Source organism: Muscardinus avellanarius (assembly GCF_963383645.1).
Source record: "Muscardinus avellanarius genome assembly, chromosome: 4".
Classification (NCBI taxonomy): Eukaryota; Metazoa; Chordata; class Mammalia; order Rodentia; family Gliridae; genus Muscardinus; species Muscardinus avellanarius.
In genome coordinates this window covers 78,620,262-78,638,480 of record NC_137789.1, presented here as the reverse complement: position 1 = coordinate 78,638,480, position 18,219 = coordinate 78,620,262, and the positions used below count along the sequence as shown (strand labels likewise).

Sequence of the window (18,219 nt, the reverse complement as noted above, 5' to 3'; positions counted from 1 at the left end):
GTTCCATGCTCACCCTTTATTATTTTTAGTTGAGTTACCTTAGTTAAATTAATTGTTCTGGGCCCTATTTCTTTCTTCTACTGTAAACTAGATGCAATGCAACATCATGATCACTGAGAAAGTATGCAATACATATTTTTAAATCCTTAAGGAAATATTCAAATATTATTTATGACACATTACACACTTAATGAACAGAATGAATAGAAAAAATGAGCCCAATATTTGATACCATGTGATCAGTTTGAAAGATATACCCAAATGTCAAAAAAAGACAGGAAGAAAGCTAAATGAATTTCTTGGTTCTATCTTTACTGAGAAAGGAATTAAAAAGATGATCATTCTGAAACTGTCAAAGTACCCTTGGGGATGGGATGTTCTGATCAGAACTGTCAAGCTAGAACAGATTAACACTAGTAGCAACTTCCCAGGAAGAACCTGAGAGACAGTACTGTGAAATTATTGGCCCCCATGTGAGTCAGTCAAAGGAGCAGCATCAAGGGCCTGAGATGATAGGTAGGAAACAGGTGGTCTAGCTCTAACTTAAACACTTAGGCATCTATGGCTGCACATTGGAATCTCTTGGAAAGCTTTTAGTAAATACCCTGCTGCCCAGGCCTTATTCCACGCAGATCAAATCAGATCTGGGGGTGGGAGACTTGCCTCAGTAAAACCCTCTTGACTCTACTCTTCTAACTAGCATTTAGGTACCCTGAGAGACAAAACAAACAAGTAAACTTCCTGTGTGCCTAAGGTTTCATTGTGGTCCCACCTTGAACTTTTTGATCCAAACTCCTCCAAGCAGTGTCTGTGCTGGCGTACTCTGCCAACCCCAACTGCACACTCCACAGGTCGCCAGAGGCCACAACCCAAAGGACTACATACACGCTCCTATGAGATTTCTCACTGGGAAGGCACTCTCTTCCACCACTTCCATAACACTACCTTCTCTGGGTTTTACTATCTTGCAGGCCTGTTTGGTCTCAGAATCATGGTTTTTTTTTTTTTTTAATTCATTCTCCACATAGCCACTATGTTATAGCATTTCTCTTTATTTTTTCTTTAAACTTTTTCTTATGACTATGTATTTAGGCAAATTCATAAGTATTTAGGGTTTCCATTAACATTTGTGGATAGTTGATTGTCGAGTTTAGGTTTTCCCCAGGTTGTGCATACATAGAAACAACTACTATTTGGCATTTCTATTTGTGAATCTTAAAGATATCACCAACTCAAGTCAGGCCCTATTATTCACTTCTCTAATTCCATATATTCTCATTGTAAGAATATATAATATGTAAAGACATAAAATAATATAATCAGAATACATATAAGGCCATGTATCAAATTCTTAATTACACAATAATGTGTGTGGTTGTTAGACTGTCCTCTATTCTTGAATATAAGTGCTATGAAGGCAGGATACAGGTATAGTTTTGCTCACTAGAACTTACTATAATTCTCAAAACACAGAAGATGTTTAACATTTGTTATAATAGTAGCAAAAATAAAAACAAAAAGTCATTGTATAATTAGAAGAATGAATGAATGACTGGTTTCTGTTTCAGGAAATGAAGCCTCACAAACTTCTTTGAGCACTTTTGGGACAGTAAGCAATGTGCAGTGAGAAAGGCAGAGATTTTCAAGAGCGTTTGACATATTAGTAGTAATTCCTGTGCATTATAAGATGGGCCTTTTTGGTTTTTCCTCTTTATAATTTTATAGGTATTCCACTTCTGGGATGATGGGACAAAATGGGTTATAGGTTTTCCCCAAATTATTTAAATAAAACTATTTAAATGGACAGTGGGCAACTCCATTGTCCATATTTGTGTTTGAACCATAGGGGTCCATGCTTATTTACTTATTAAATTGGTATTAGGAAAGCTAACCTCTTGTGCTTGGCACCAGGAGTCTTCTTTCCATGGATGGCCCTCTGAAGCAGGAAAATATATTACTTCCAGTAAGAAACTCAAGTATCAAATATACCAAAACCACAAGTTATCATTTTAACACAATGCACAGTAGTTCTATAGGAAACCACAAACAATTGCTTGCAGCAAACTTATTTAGTTAGTTGTATGTAGTCTTTCCCTATTTTCCTAGTTGTCCTGTAGGGTTCGCAGGGTGCAGTCTTGCTCAAAGTCTGAGCTTTGTTTAGCAGGAGGAAGCATTTCATTATTTCTGCCTCCACATTTTCAAGGCTTAGAAGACGTCATAAAATTATGTTATGGGGTGCAACTCTGGAACTTCAGTTGCATATGAGCACCTAAAAAGTACTAAGCTGCAAAGTCGGGGCATCATTCCCATTGAGGCCAGACTATAGAACAGTCTGGTAACAGCACCTCATCTTTGTGTTTGCCATGGCTCAAGGCAAGAACATACTGATCTGCTTTCAGTCAACAATATTCCACACCTTCCCTTTAAATACACACTCATGTTAACCTTGGTCTGAATTGTCTGCCATGCAAGGTAACTGGTATCTGAGAAAAACAAACTAAAGGACAGACATATTCCTTACTCAAGAATCACTGTTTCTCCTTCAATATTAAACCAGATCATAAGCCATATCATGGATCATAATATTCTGACCACTTTGACCACTCATAGAATTGTCCTGAGAGAACTCAACTATATCTAAGATAATGTCCCAATTTTCACTGAAGACTTACATAAGGTGGGATAAAATTATGTATAAAAGATTTTTATTTTTCCTGGGCATGGTTGTATACACTTGTAATCCCAGTACTTGAGAGGCTGAGACAGAAGGATCACAGATTTATGGCCAGCCTCAGCAACTTAGGTAGGCCCTCTGCAACTTGGTGAGACCTTGTTTCAAAATAATAATATTTAAAAAAAAAACAGTACTGGGAGTATAGCTCTGACGTAGAATGCTCTTGGGTTCAATTCTCAGTAAAACACACACACACACACACATACACACACACAATCTCTATTCTTATAAAAATAAAATGTGCTCTAAAGGCTTATTGGGTATGCTTAATAACTTTGCTTTTTGGATGCAGGAGTTAGAATAGAAAGTCACTATTGTGGTTTGATGTCTTCTGTATTCAAGTATTTGGGTGGAGCTGGGTAATTTTGTTTGTCTAAGAAGCACTGGGCATTGCTCCCTGATATGTGGGTTTTTTTTTTTTTCCTTTCAGTTTTCTTGCATGGGAAAGGAGTAGAAATGAGCTTGCATTTTAGTGTTTATGTAATCAACTGGAAATTTATAAAGCCTACTTTCTGGAGTTAGTTTTGTTGCATATGTGAAAAGCACATGGTCATCACTCATATGCAAAGCCTCTTTGAAAAAGAAATGTTGCTATAATTTGGATCCACTTATATGCCTGTAATGGATTGAATTTTGAAAAATACCTGGCTCTTTTGACCACAAATTATTTGGAATGAACACAATGATGATGTGTATGATTGTGGTAGAAAAATTAGCTAAATGGATTTATAATATATCCCTGGACCTCAATTTTGGGTACTGTCTGAAACCTCACTTCTTACATTAGTGTATGAAAGCTTATAATTTCATATCTTAACTTTCTGAGAAGTTCTGACTTTCATTGGGATCGGACTGTCTCATATAACTTTCTGAAATAATAGATATGTTCTCTGCACTGACCACAGTGGTGGCCACTAGCCACCACAGCAGCAGACCACTCAAAATGTGGCTAGTGCAACTGAGAAATTAAAAATTATTAAATTTAACTGCAGTCAGATGACTAATGGCTACTGTACCGGACTACACAGTATTTTTTGCACAGGACACTGTTTAGAGCACAGTATTCCCACAGTTACTAGAGTTAATTACAGTGCTGTAAACTTTAGAATATAGAAGAACTCATGTAATACAAAATATGAACTCTCCACAATGACAAGCAACATTAAAAATATGAAGTAAGTCTCACTAATCTTTATATCCTTCATAACACAGATAAAGTGGATCATCATAGATTTCTGCTCTTGTACTTTTAGCATTGGACAAAAGGCTTAGAATTATGAGATGAAGAAGATTTGAAATAATATAAAATTGTATGAAAACCATAGTAACTAAAAACATGACTAAGCTGAAGCCTCATATATTCCTCTGATTACCCACAGACTTTTTTACCTTCAATTAAAGCACTAATGAATAAATATATACACAAGTGTAAGGTCTCCCTCATAAATAAATATTACACAGAAGCTTTACACAGATGCACATGCTTCGTGTGACTCCCTCATAGACACAGATGCACTCTTAAATCTCTACAGGTGTCCTGAGGCTCCTGGCAATTCACCTCCTATAACTGTCCTACTGCTTAATCACAGGAGTGTATTTTAACTTATTTATCACAAGGAAACGATAATCTTTTACTTTAAAAAAGCCTGTGCTAACAGTGTTGCCTAGATAATATTTTATAAGAATCCAGGGTATACGCCTTAAGGTTATCCATAAAAGGGGTAAAGTGTGTATCCCAGTGGTAGAGCACTTGTCTCGCATGCATGAGGCCTGAGTTTGATCCCCAGCACCTCAAAAAATAAAGATATGAAAAAGATGATCAAGAAAAGAGAATTGCTGATATTGAAATGTCCCTGGAGAAGTTAGAAATGTCTATAAGCATATTTAAAATAAACTGCCATGGTCCCAAAGCCTTTACTGGAGCTGGGAGAGCTGTTTAATGCACACTATCTTGCAGTAATCGCTGTAGTTTAAAATAGATTTTAATCAAGCACCATCTGCATAATAGGCTGAACAAACAACATAGAACTCCACTTATAACTCTTATCCTATACAGTAAATATTGTAAAATCCTCACCATAGAAACAGGGCATATCACAGCACTTTTTGTGATGGTACTGTTTCTGTAAGTGAAAATGTTGCTGCTTAAATTTATTCTCTCTTTTCTTTCTAAATTGTGCATCTAAAATCCCCTTACAAGAGTAAATTCAAATAAGCATGGAAAGCAAGTAAGTCATCTAGTTACTGTGAAATCAGCAAGGCTGCAACACTTCCTTCATTTTACAATTGGGCTTATTATTATCATTAATAAGAACAGAACATTCACTGACGCAAAACATCAATTATAGAAAAACGCACATGAAGGGCTTTACTTTTGAAATGATTCACAACTGCAGGGTATTGTGCTAGTACTAAAGTTTGTAAAGCAAATCTATTTTTTAGAGATCCTTGATTCTGCCAAATAGAGCTGAGTGTTATTTTTGGATGAGTTTAGCAAAGGCACTCAGTGGCCTTATGTGAAACAGAAAGTTTGGGCTACTGTCCAGAAAAATTATTGTAAAGTGAGAAAAAGGTTGGTTGTAATTTTATACACCTACTAGTTATATTTGTCAATTTTATTGGATCCATTTGATCTTTTCTAAATTTGTCTGAGTAGGGTGTTATGTTTACTTTTTACTCTTTTGGATCGAGGGCTCTCGTGCCTCTTAAAGAATCCAAGCTGCTGAGGTAGGGTCCTGGTGAATTAAATGCCAGCTGGCTATACTAAGTCTCACTTTATTTGTATCCCATGACTTGATCAAATAAGCTCAGTCATCTAAGATATGTCTAAAACACGTACGTGTTCCTTGAAAATACTATGTCCAAGCATAATTTATTTACTTGAATGGGTTTTAGAAATAATAATTTGTAATCAGGTACAGACTATTTGACTGAATATTATCATTTTCCCCTGAATTAGCTTGTTTAGATTAGCCTTAACAAACAAGATACATTTTCTCTATTATAATAAATGAGGGACATATATTAGTTTAATTTCTGGGGTCTAAGGAATTCTTTAAAAATATCATACATAGCAGGGCGTGGTGGCGCACGCTTGTAATCCCTGCACTTGGGAGGCGGAGACAGGAGGATCGCACAAGGTCGAAGCCAGCCGCGCTGCCTTTAGAGACCCTGTTTCCAAATAAAAATAATATAAAATAGGTCTGGGAGTGTAGCCTGGAGGTAGAAGGGCTTCCAGAAACCCCAGTACCACAAAAAATAAAAATAAAAATAAAAATATCGTACATATTATATCATGTAAGGTGTTTAACAATTGCATAATACATACAGTTCAATGTTGAAAATGTGAAACTTACAAATCCCAGTTTTAAGTAGTTTCTGGTATTGCTAGATATAATAACATGGTATTTGGTTCTATCATTGCTTCATTTCCTTAATGTTTATAGAAAACTATCATTTTTACTTTATTCCAGGAGTCTTTCTGCCTGTAGAACAGCAGTAAATACAAATTACTTTTCTAAAGGTGTATTTAATTGCTGCTCTAGTGCTTATCCTATTTGCTTTAAGAATAACACATTTTTATTTCTGTCTAGTATGTCAGGGTCCACGCACTGATGAATAAACAAATTAGAACAAAACTATTGAAGGCAAAAACTAAGTGAAAGAAGGAAGAGAAGTAAGCAGAGCACTGAAGTCGGCTTTCATTCCAACGATACTGCTGAACCAGCTGTGACACTGGGGTAAAGGGTACAAATGAAAGAGAAAGCACAGGGCTCACCAAAGGCAGGATGCTCTTAGGAGGCTTCTCTTAAAGTCAGGGTGTAAAGGAGTTAGACTTACAGTGCGAAGGTGGAGTAAAATAATTTTCCTTGTATGTGCTCTCTATGGATCTGCAGGGCTGATTGCTCTGAAATTTTGATATTAAAATGAGGAAAAATCCTCTTGTGATAATTCACAAACAAAAGCTAGCATTTGCAAACATTTGTAGCACTATGTGGCTCATCTGAAAAACTTCAATCCAAGTATGGTTCTAAACTATAATGGCCAAGATATCAGGCAGAAGCAAACATACATCATCTTTGGAGGGATCTCTTTTTAAGCCAGGTCTAAAAAGAGTCTTAAAAAGTTCTAATGAATATCAGCTGTCATTCCAGAATCAGAAAAGAAAAATAAAACAAACAATCAAAACCAACAGAATAAGTCCATAAAAGACTTCATACCCAGGCGTGGTGGCGCACGCTTGTAATCCCAGCATTTGGGAGTCTGAGACTGGAGGATCGCGGTTCGCAGACAGTCTCAGCTACTTAGTGAGGCCCTCCACAATTTAATGAGACCCTGTTTCAAAATAAAGAATAAAAAATTGGGGAGGGGGTGTAGCTCAGAGGGCAAATACCTCTGGGTTTCATCCCCAGACCCGCAACAACAAAACAAAACAAAACAAAACAAAACAAAAAAAGACTTCACGCATTGGAATTAGCTAGAAGAAGGAATAAAACAGTTGGGTATAGTGGTGTACAACTGTTATTCTTGTACTTGGAAGGATGAGACAGGAGGATAGCAGGTTTAAGGACAGTCTCAGCAATGTAGCAAGATTCCTAGCAACCTAGAGAGATCTTGTTTCTAAACCAAAATAAATAAATAAATAAATAAATAAATAAATAAATTTTAAAAAAGGGTATTTTGGGGGTATTTTTGGAGGTAGAACGCCCCTGGGTTCAATCTCCAGTAACACACACACACACACACACACACACACACACACACACAGAGTGAGAGAGAGAGACAGAGAGAGAGAGAGAGAGAGAGAGAGAGAAACATACTTAACATACTTGAATGAACAAAAGAGATGAAATATATAAATAAGTAGCAAGCAAGAAAAAACCCAGACCTGAAGGAAAAACAAAAGTCAAGATACACTTGAAATTAAAACTTCAATAGACTATTAAGGAGCAAGAGTGGGGTAGAGGAAAAAAAAGTAGGAGTTGAAGACTTTTAGATATAATGAAATACAGAGATAATAAAATTCAGGATAAATGTGAAAAACCCCACACACATCACAATGAAGCTGCAGGTCTACAAAGGCAAGAGAGTAAGGGTAGATTACTTTTAAAGAAAGGCAGAGGGCAGTAGAAGTCTCAAAAGTGATGATGGAAACCATGGTTCCACCTAATAATATAACATCTTCAAAATGCTGAAGGAGAATAAAACTGTCTATCTAGAATTCTATACCCAGAAAAAGTACACTTAAAGGTGAGCATGCTCTTAACATACACTCACAAAAGAACATTTTAAATCTATATAGAAACCGATATCAGGTGAAAGAAATATCTATATAAATAAATTGAGGAAAAATGACTGTAAAAATAAAATTAGTGTTTCATGAAGATTATAGAATTCAATTAAATTATAATGAAAATGAATGATAGGAACAAGAGCTCTAATATATATGGAAGTAAGGTGTTTGGAATTAATCTAAGAAAGATGGTAAAAATATTGATTTAAATTTTTGTATGGTTATATGCCTGGGGAAGCACTGGCAGGGAAAGAATATAAACCTCCCAATTTTGGAATCAGAAATAATGGAATGAGGAAAATGAGAACAATCTAAAAGAAGATAAAAAAAATCAGAACATGTGTGGGCCAATGGGAACTACCACACTTAGTTGGAGAGAGAGACCCAGATATTTTCGTATTTATATTAACGTAAATGCTGCACATTTTCCTGTTAAAAGTAAAAGACATATAACTATAAGCTACTTACAAGAGAAACATATAGAACATAAGGATAGTTGCAACAGAGAAATTCAAAGTAAAAGGACGAAAAAATACATACTGTGATTCTTAGCCCATAATTTCCTTAAAGGAAAAACTGTGCCAAAAATACACTTGTAATGCCAGATACTTTTAAGTGTCTTAAAGTGTCTGTTAAATTACAAGTACTGGATTACAGGCTTAGAGCCTCAAGCTGCCTAAGTTTATATTTCTTTGATGCTGTACTGTATGTCTCGTTTATGACTTAAAGCTGTCAACACAGCTTCAGAGCAATCAAAACCATGGGTAGTGTTTATAAGGTGATAATTAATTCTACTTATTTACAATATATCTCTCTGTCAAAACAGACTTATTTCATTTAATTGTTCAATTAGATAAACTGGAATCAATATATAATTGCTTAAAGAGATCACAAAGTGTTAAGAGGGAAGCTTTAAAAGCTGCTTTTTTTCTGGTGTGGAACCCAATATTCCTTTTTGGTTTGCTTGTTAGAAATGATTTAAATGATTTTTTTTTTTTTTTTACTTAATGCTGTTTCACATTTAACTGGAGCTGTTGCAATACAAGATTCCGCATAAATCCTACTCACATATAAAGGAAAAATTCTAGTTCAATCCTAAACTGTGATTAAAGCTTGAGCATTTTCATCCAAGGATTTTCTAGCAACTTAATAAATATAAGTTGAATAATTGCATAGAAGGCTTTTGAATTAAAGAGAAGGTACCTACAGCTGGAATGTGACAGTGGATTTTCTTGAGATATCACACTGAAAGTAAACAGGACTTTGAGAATGTTTGTATAAATAAAAAAACCATTTTAAACTGATGCATTCTTGAGAAACCCATAAGGTTGGAGTAAATGACAGTGCTTGGTTGTAGAGCTGTTCTGAGATTAGTACCTGAATAGTTGGCATTTGTTTTAATTGGGTATGAAGGACAGCTGACACAAACAGTTGCCATGAAAAAAGATGTTTAGACCACAGATTTCTGGAATGATGGGAAAACACCCAAGTCAATCAGGAGATGTTTAGAGGGTGAGGGCAGAAAAAGACCCGTGGAATCAGTGGGAGTTTTATGGGAAGAAATAGGGCAGGCCTGCTGAATAAGTGTAGGGTTGGATAGCTGGGATAATTTCAGCATGCTCTGAGGTATGGGGCTGGTCTCTAGCTATCTGATACCTGGCCCTGGGGTGATAGGAGCAGGGGCACATTGACTTGGTAAATCAGAGTTTGATATAGGAGATGCATAGTGTGGGCTCTGGGTGGGTTGCTTTGTATATCAAAATGGGGATGTCAGGGGAGTCATCTGCCACCTCTGGAATCAGCTAGCCAATCAAGGGGCAGTCGAGTGCTGTGTGCATATATGTTTTTATCTCTTGGAACCACATTATGATGTATAATTATAATACACCAATAGCGTATACTTTAAAAAGTCTCAAATGCCAGAGCATCTCAAATACAGAAAATAAGAAAATACAGTCATTGATGTGGTTTTCCCTTTGTCACTAGGCTAAATAAATCTTTGAATCCTGATTAATCTGGACCTCAATTAAAAAATAGGGTAGTTATTGGAAATTAACTATGTAGGTAAGAATCCTACAGTGTAGCCTTTGGCAGCATGTTGACACTGTAATTCCCCCAAAACAAAATTCTTACAGAGGTAAAAAGAGAATAGAGTGGCGGACATGATTAACTATTTTTGAGTAAGACTTTTAAATAGAAAAAGAAGAGGAGAAAAAGAGTACTCATTTAATAGTGATTTTTATAGTAACTAGGCACAAGAGTCCTCACAGGGCTGCATTTGAAATGCTTGGCTGATAAATAAGGCAATGAAAAGATTATTTTTAAAAATTTTACTCAGCCATAAAAGAAGAGTATTTTGGTAATTTCAGGTGAAGGCACACCTGGTTTTTGTGCTGTTACTTAAAAAGTGTTGCTTCTAATACTTTAAGGAACTAACTACCATTTGCATGTAATTTTCCAGTCAAGGATCATTTAAGATTCATTTTTTTTCCATCTGGATAACTTCAAAGAATGGCAGTGCTGGTGGTGATAGGTCTAGATGACCATACTGGCAGGGGTTAACAAAAGCTATACCGTGCCACGCAAAGGCCTCGGGCTCTAGAAGGAATCATCACTTACTCCTCTCGTCCCTGGCCCTGCCTTTCCTTGTCCTCAATATGAAATGGCTGGGTCAGGTGATGTCTAGGCATTCATCTTACCATAACCTCATAAAGCACAGACTCACACCCACATAGCCTTCCTTGTAACCCTACAGAGCTAGTGCCTTCTTAAATAAGATGGTTACCTTGAAATAAATGTTTTTGAAAGAGTCAGCAAATTAGGCTTCACTTTGGATGTTGGTTCCTACAAGACTCATTCAGCTTTCCTATGCAGAGTGTATATTTTGTTAGTGTGAATGACTTTTCTGCTTAACACATCTGCATTGAAAGGATATATTAGAAAGTTAAAAAGTATAATTGGCCAGGCATGTGGTTTAATCCATCCGGTTTGTAAACTACTGCGTCACTAACCAAGTTTATGTTCCCCAGTAGGGTTTTTCATTTAGAAAATGGAAATTTGTACCTTCGACCCCACCCCAGAGGTCAAGGAAGGTAAGAAAATGGATCATAAAGATGGCCTGTGTGTCCTAAAGAAGCCATTCATACCTTAGAGGTATCATCGCCTTCGTCTTCATGCACCGAACTGGATGGTGAGGGAGTTGCAGACTTGCTCCCTGGTGGAGAGGGGGAGTTGTGGGGGACGCTGCTTCCTGCCATGTTCAGGCCGAGCTGAGCACTCAGCTGGGACTGGTTGATGGTGGTCAGCTGGCCGTGCTGCATCATTCCCGCCTGTTGCCTGAGGTCCGTGGGCTGAGCCCTGGGCCTCATGGCTGCCATCTGAGTGTGGGAGCTATACTGAGTTCCTTCTGGGTTCCGTATATCTTGCATCTATAATAAATCAATCAGTAAACAAAATTTCAGAAATATTTTTCTGGCAAAAATGAATTTAAAAAATTAAGTTTTGTAGACTCCAAGACGTCCTGTTGAGATATGCACACATTAATTTTCTCTGGGTTACAGCAATTTTCACAACATATACCACCTGAAAGGATGCCAAATATAGGGCTGGGTATGTATATTGGGGTAGAACACTTGTCTCACATGCATAAAGCCCTGGGTTTAATCCCCAGTACCAAAAAATAAATAAACAAATAAATAAATAAAAACAAAAAACCCAGTGTAGAATTTAATAATCTTGTCAAAATCACATTTCATGACTCAAGACTGATTTAATATATGTACAAACATTTTGTACTAATGATGTAGAACATTAGAATGTACATTTATATCTTATATCATAACTTTATATGACTTAAGTTTCAAAATGTTGGCACTTATTAACTATACAATTGTTAATGATTACAGCATCACAAAAATTCATTAAACTTTAAAAAAATTCTGATTACTTAAGAAAGGCTTTGAGAGTTAATAAGCATACTATTGTTCTCAGTTTAATTCTTTATAAGATAGCACTAGCCAAAATGATCTCCTCCTAACTACCAACTTAGAATGCCTACTGGCTGGTTTTAACCAATTGATTAATTGACTATTGAAATGATTTGACTGAACAGTCAGATTTGAAAGTAAAGCTCTAAAATTGCAAGGTCACTGAATTAATCCATTATGCTATCTGGGTCACTGCTTTTTAGCCTTAATGAGACTCACTCTTGTAATTCAAGCAATGAATTTCGTCTCGGCAAGGATTAGAATTAAAAGCATTGGAGGATGAGGCACTTAACGTTATCTAGAGGTCAAATGCGTTGTGTAAGAGGAGGACGGCGGATTTCACTTAACGTTTCTCCACATTTTAAAACTTAAAATAATGGGAAACATTTCACGGTGCTTATAGACACAGCTCAGTTTTTCCATTCTTGGGGACTTGGAGAATAATTTTTAACCCAAAAAGAGTTCCTCTTAGCCTACAAAAGTATCTCAAAATTCTCCTTTTCATGGAGTCCCCATCCAGCATTGGATATTACTATCTAATGAGGCATGTTAGAGCTATAACTCTTAAGGAGGTTCAGTCTAGGGAAGAGGAACCCCGTGGGTAGGGGGCATAGTACAAAACTGTTGAATGTTTATTGAAAAGATATAAATAAATGAATAAATGAGTAAAACATTGAGAGGTTAAATGAGTTTCACCAAACCAGAATTAGAGTTAAATCTGCACTTCCCAGTTTCAACTTCTGATTCTTCTCACTGTGTAAAGCAGCTAAATCAGCAATTTACATATTCCCTAGAGAGGGGTATAGTCAATTAAAGATAATTTAAAACTCTTTTTCTGATGTTGTCTACCCAAATTGATAATTTTTTTTCCTGGCCCATTTTTATTGCTTCCACCGACTTTTACTAAGTGATTCTTTATTTTTTCTTGGATGTTCAAGTAACTGCTCCAATTTGATCTTATGACATAGCTTTCAGATACCCTGCAAGCGGTGCCCTTCACAGTGATGAGGTGAGCATGGCCACGGAAGAGTAAGAAGCTGATTTGGGTAAAGGTGGTGGGGTGTTCACCAGGGGCCTCGTTGGCAGACTTAGCTGAGAGTTCAAAATATCACATCATTGATGCCGTTAGGTTAGGCAGACAGCAGCTCTCACCCTCTATGGAGGGTGGTGAGCTGAATGAGAGTGTCGCCACCTTTTTAGTCCTCAGATCCACCTGCAAACAACTGGATCTTCACGCTCATGGTGGGATTTCCAAGCTGGGAGGAGTATTTTGATTTCAACTTGTTTTTGTGGGAGGCAGCTCAGTATTAACCACTGCCTAATGTTAAATATGGGGAAAATTAAACTGGAGTCTGATTAGTGAAAGTAAGAATAATTAGTCCATGTAGGTAAGCAAATGTTTTGATTACTGGTTTCCTTCTAGAAATGTTTTGGCTACAGATCCTTAATGTCAAATATAAAATTTGAACTAGCAAGGTCTTATTTCCTCTTCCTCTTGATATTTTACATATATTGTGAATAGCTTATTTTGGTCATGTTTAGTTGCGAGAGTTGTTCTCTAATTTTCTTTGAATCCTTCACTAACTTCTCTCTCTCTCTCTCTCTTTTTTTTTTTTACAACTTCCACCCCTACAGGGTTTCCTAAAATTCTCTTCTGAGTACCTTTCTTTTGCCCAGCCAAGATTCACCATGAATATCTATTTACTTATTTTTATACTAGGAGTTGAACCCAGAGATGTTCTGTCTCTGAGCCACACCTCCAGCTCTTTTTACTTTATAAATAGGTCTTGATAAGTTGCTGAGGTGGGCCTCAAACCTTCTATCCTCCTGTTTCAACCTCTCAAATACTGGGATTACTGGCAAGCACCACTGTGCCAAGCTCCCCATGGATTTATGAATGGAGAATGCTCTAAAAGAAAATGTACAGTTCTGACCCACACTACAGGGTTGATTCTGCAAGCACATGCTAGACATCTACTCAGACAACACTCCTACTGGAGAGATGAACAGTTTTCATTCTCAAGCCTATTTTCCTCCATATGGCCAAATTCTGTTAGTGATACACTCAGCTTTCTTGTCACCTCTGACAGGTACCCTAGTCATTTTTTGATTCTTTCCTTTTCTACTAAACTCTTGTGTGTTCTGTGGGTGTTTACTTTAAAGTATCACTCCTTTCCACTCACCATTCCTTCAACTCCTCTACCCAGTTCACCTATTTTGGTTCATTATCTCTCCTGATACTTGCATAACTAAAAACAAGATGTTCACATCTACCCTGAAGAGTGTTAAAAATTAATCTTAATGAGCCATGGGCTTAAAAACTTTCCAATGATATCTGCCTACAAAATTAAATCAAAACTCTTTAGCATGACATTAAAGGTTCAGAATAAAACTATTCCTTCTAACTGCCCTTCATGCATGCTATTGTATAGCCAAATTTAATTAGTTGCTATTCTTTGCCCATGTTTCTCACCCTTTATCATGCTGTGTTTCATCACTCAAAACCCATTTTCTGAGCATTAACTGTCTTAAATTTTTTAAAGAAGGGTATATATATACTAAGTTCTTCAGAGCCTTATGATTTCCCTTTGACTCAGTCATGTAAGTGGCTGTTTTGCACAAGCCTGTTGAGGAGGAGAAAGATTAAATGATCTCAGAAGATAGCTCTGCCTAAAAATTTTGAAGTTGAACTGAAAGATGCTTATTTTGCATATATGTGCTTTTTATGGTGCCACTACCATTTTGACATAACTCTGATGATGCTTAAGGTTGAGATCACAAGTCAGTGTATCACCATGCAAGTTCTTTTTCTTTTCCTCTTGTTTTTTATGGTGCTGGGAATTTAATCCAGGGGTGTTTTATCTCTGAGCTACATTTTCAGACCCTTTTTATGTTTTTATTTCAAAACAAGGTCTCATTAAGTTTCTAAAGACTAGCTTCAAAACTATGATCCTCCTGTCTTAGCCTCCCAAGTACTGAAATTACAGTCATGCACCACCATGTCCAGCTTCTAAGGACCATCTTATTCTAAACTGCTGAAACATTTGTTTTGTATTATTGTTATGGGACACCAATTTTAAAATTTTCAGTCTAATATGAATGTACTTTTTAGATAATCATTGTCCTGATTAGTTGATAACTAAGGCATTTTTCAGTCCCTTAGAAGATCTCTTCTTACTTAAATGGAATTCCAAACATTAAAAAACTATGTGCTGTACAGAACATGGTGGTATACACCTGTAATCCAAGTATTTGGGAGGCAGAGACAGGAGGATTACAGGTTCAAGACCAGAAATTTAGTGACACTTTTAACAGCCTAGCAAGACCCTGTTTTAAAAAATAAAACAAAAAATAAAAAATAATAAAAGGTGGGGGATTAGCTTAGAGGTAGAACACCTCTAGGTTAGAGCCTCAATACAAAAAAGTGTTATGACAGTATATAACCGAAGGAATGTATACTATCAGTGTAAAGTGACTACCAGTTTAAGATTTTTCTCTTTTTTTAAAAATAAACATCAACTAGCATTAGTCATAAGATGAAAATATTTGTCTGTTTTTGTTCATAGGAAAAATCTTGAGCTATATTCTCTGATACACATTATCCTTTTGTGTGTCCTACTGCATTAGTTGTCTGGCCAAGCAGTGAGCAGGGGAGGGCATGCCTGCCTCCCTTGCAGCTATATATGGCCATATCACCACGAAATATATGCTATTTCCAAGAAGTCTCCATTTAAGAAGTCTTTTCCTTCCTTTTTTTTTTTGTTTCTGCTGGCAGAAATGTAGGGCAATGATTGGGGAAATATCTTAGATCAAGAGGGAGCTTTCTAAGATGTTGGAGGAACAGGAGGAAGAAGGAAAGGGCTTAAGGATCTGATTATCATGGAGCCTTGACAATATACTTATATGGGAGTCTTTAATGTGATTGGCTTTGAAAACTCACTGTCATTGGTGTTTACTCATATATGCAGCTGAGTATAGTCTTAAATTATGTACTCTAACAGATTATAAACACAAAAATAGGGATAGACTCTATCTTCTTAGCCATTGTAACTCTTGAATCTAGCAAAGTTTTTGGCACATAGTACATAGTCAACAGGTGTAAATTGAGTTACAATGAAGAGAAACTTTAGCCAGGGATATTTGTGATTGATGATGCAGGCTTTATAGAAATAGTACAAATCCTTGATTTGTTTGGAATACTATTTGCTAAATTCTAAGACTCAAATTAGTCAAAGGTAATGTCTTTCCTTCCTTCCTTCCTTCCTTTCTTTCTTTCTTTCTTTCTTTCTTTCTTTCTTTCTTTCTTTCTTTCTTTCTTTCTTTCTTTCTCTTTCTTTCTCAGTACTAGAGATTGAACCCAGGGACAGTCTACACCCAAGCTACATCCCTAGCCCTATTTCTCTTATTCTTTTATTTTTGCAACAGGGCATCACTAAGTTGCAGAGGTCCTCACTAAGTAGCTGAGCCTGGCTGTGAATTTGTGTTACTCCTATCTCAGCCTTCCAAGTACTGAGAATACAAACATGCACTACCACACCTGGCTGTTAAAGGTAATTTCTAATGTGTGTATTTCTCATTTTGTTTATTTTCAAGCCAAGTGAATTTTAATTTGTCTTGGTTAAAAAGCCTGCACATAATTGACATTTTAATTTTGAGTAGGTCTTAACATCTCTATTTGGAAAATTCAGTCCATTTGAAAATGGGTGCTAGATTTCACTTTTTTTGGAAACCAGATCTGTTTCCATAAATTTTCCAATTTACTCTTGAGGTCCAATACTATTATATACTTAGGGGAGTAAAAAATGTCAATTAAAATAATGGAGGTGGATTATATTGATGAAGAGGAGATTTGAGTGGGTTCCTTTAAAACCTCTCCCCAATTAATGGAAAACAAAGATTCCATTAAAATCAACTAGGAAACCAAAGCAGATATCATACTGTTCCTCGTGATGGGTCTTGTAATCCTAAACTTAACGGTAATTCCCTATTCCCCTTTCCCCTAGTCTGATTACCTGTGGCTTAAGAGTGCCAGCTTGAACATGGAGCTCAAGTGACAAACTTCAGACACAGTAGGTGATAAATATTTCAGTATGTTTTCACTTATTTTCCCTGAAAAGCAGAAAAAAAAATACCCATATTGCTCATCTTGGATCATCATTTAAAAAATGAGATCATTTTGGTGTAACTGGAATATTCCCTTGCCCCCCTTCAAGTCTTTGCAATAACGTTAGTTGTATTAGTGACTAACTCCTGTGAAATTCCACCTGTGAATGGCATCAGAACAACCGCAGGCCTGCCTGTTGGTATTTTAAGCTGTATGTTTCACAGTCTTCACGTCTGCACCCTTCCTTTGGATATCAGCATCCTTTCCAGTCCGACACGCAGGCCTTGAAAGCTATCATTATCTCTGCCTCTAGCAGACAATCTATATCAAAACAGTTGTACACATAAAACTCTAACGGTGTCTTGGCTCGTTCTGCTCTGATCCAGCTGTTTGAGTGAATAGCAGTTGGTGAACAGAGTGCTGGAACTGGGGTAGCCCTGAGGCCTTATTTGCTAATGTGGATCGCCAGCTGTTGCATTCTTTGGTCTACACAGGCGATGCCTGGAAGTTTGCCAGATGCAGCAGGAGCAGGAGAACACGAAGACTCTGCGGCCCTCATGCTTACCCCTGTGTGTTGGCATTTGACACCCTTGGCTGTCCTGTGCTTTTGCCCTGGCGACAAGGACACCCTGCTGGCTTTGGCTGTGACAAGCGCTTGCTCTGGTTTCTTTTTAAATATACTACCAAATATATACTGATGTTAGCATGTGAAGAACAACTTCTGAGCCTTGCTCTGGGTCGTTCATGTCTCCTTATATGATTAATTATGGCAGAAAGACAGAGCAGATTCATTTTTTTTCTTAGGAATAATTCACTCCAAGAGTCTATGAGAAGAATCTAAATGTTGATATTATTTAAACCCCCAATTTGATTACATATTTTTGCTGGGAATTCAATTAATATGTAAATGTATACACCAGAACAAATGTGTGGGGAAATTTAATAATCACATTTTATTATTTTCCTAAATGCATTTCCAAGAGAGAGCTTAATTATTTGTCGTCCAAACAAATTAAATAAATCATCATTATGTGATACCCTTGTGTGATGTATTTATTATCTAGAAATGTGAACTTTAAGTAAAATTTAACATTTTTGCTAT

The 18,219-nt window shown here is 36.6% G+C and overlaps 1 protein-coding gene across 1 annotated transcript in view; it reads right to left on the bottom strand.

Moving 5' to 3' along the window:
• Positions 1–18,219, bottom strand: part of TOX (thymocyte selection associated high mobility group box) — a gene marked incomplete at both ends in the record, with an annotated part of 310,566 nt that overhangs the window by 35,789 nt on the left and 256,558 nt on the right. The window contains one exon of the mRNA XM_080695338.1: positions 11,174–11,455. Within this exon, the coding sequence (XP_080551464.1) occupies positions 11,174–11,455 (282 nt within the window). The remainder of the gene's footprint in view (positions 1–11,173; positions 11,456–18,219) is intronic.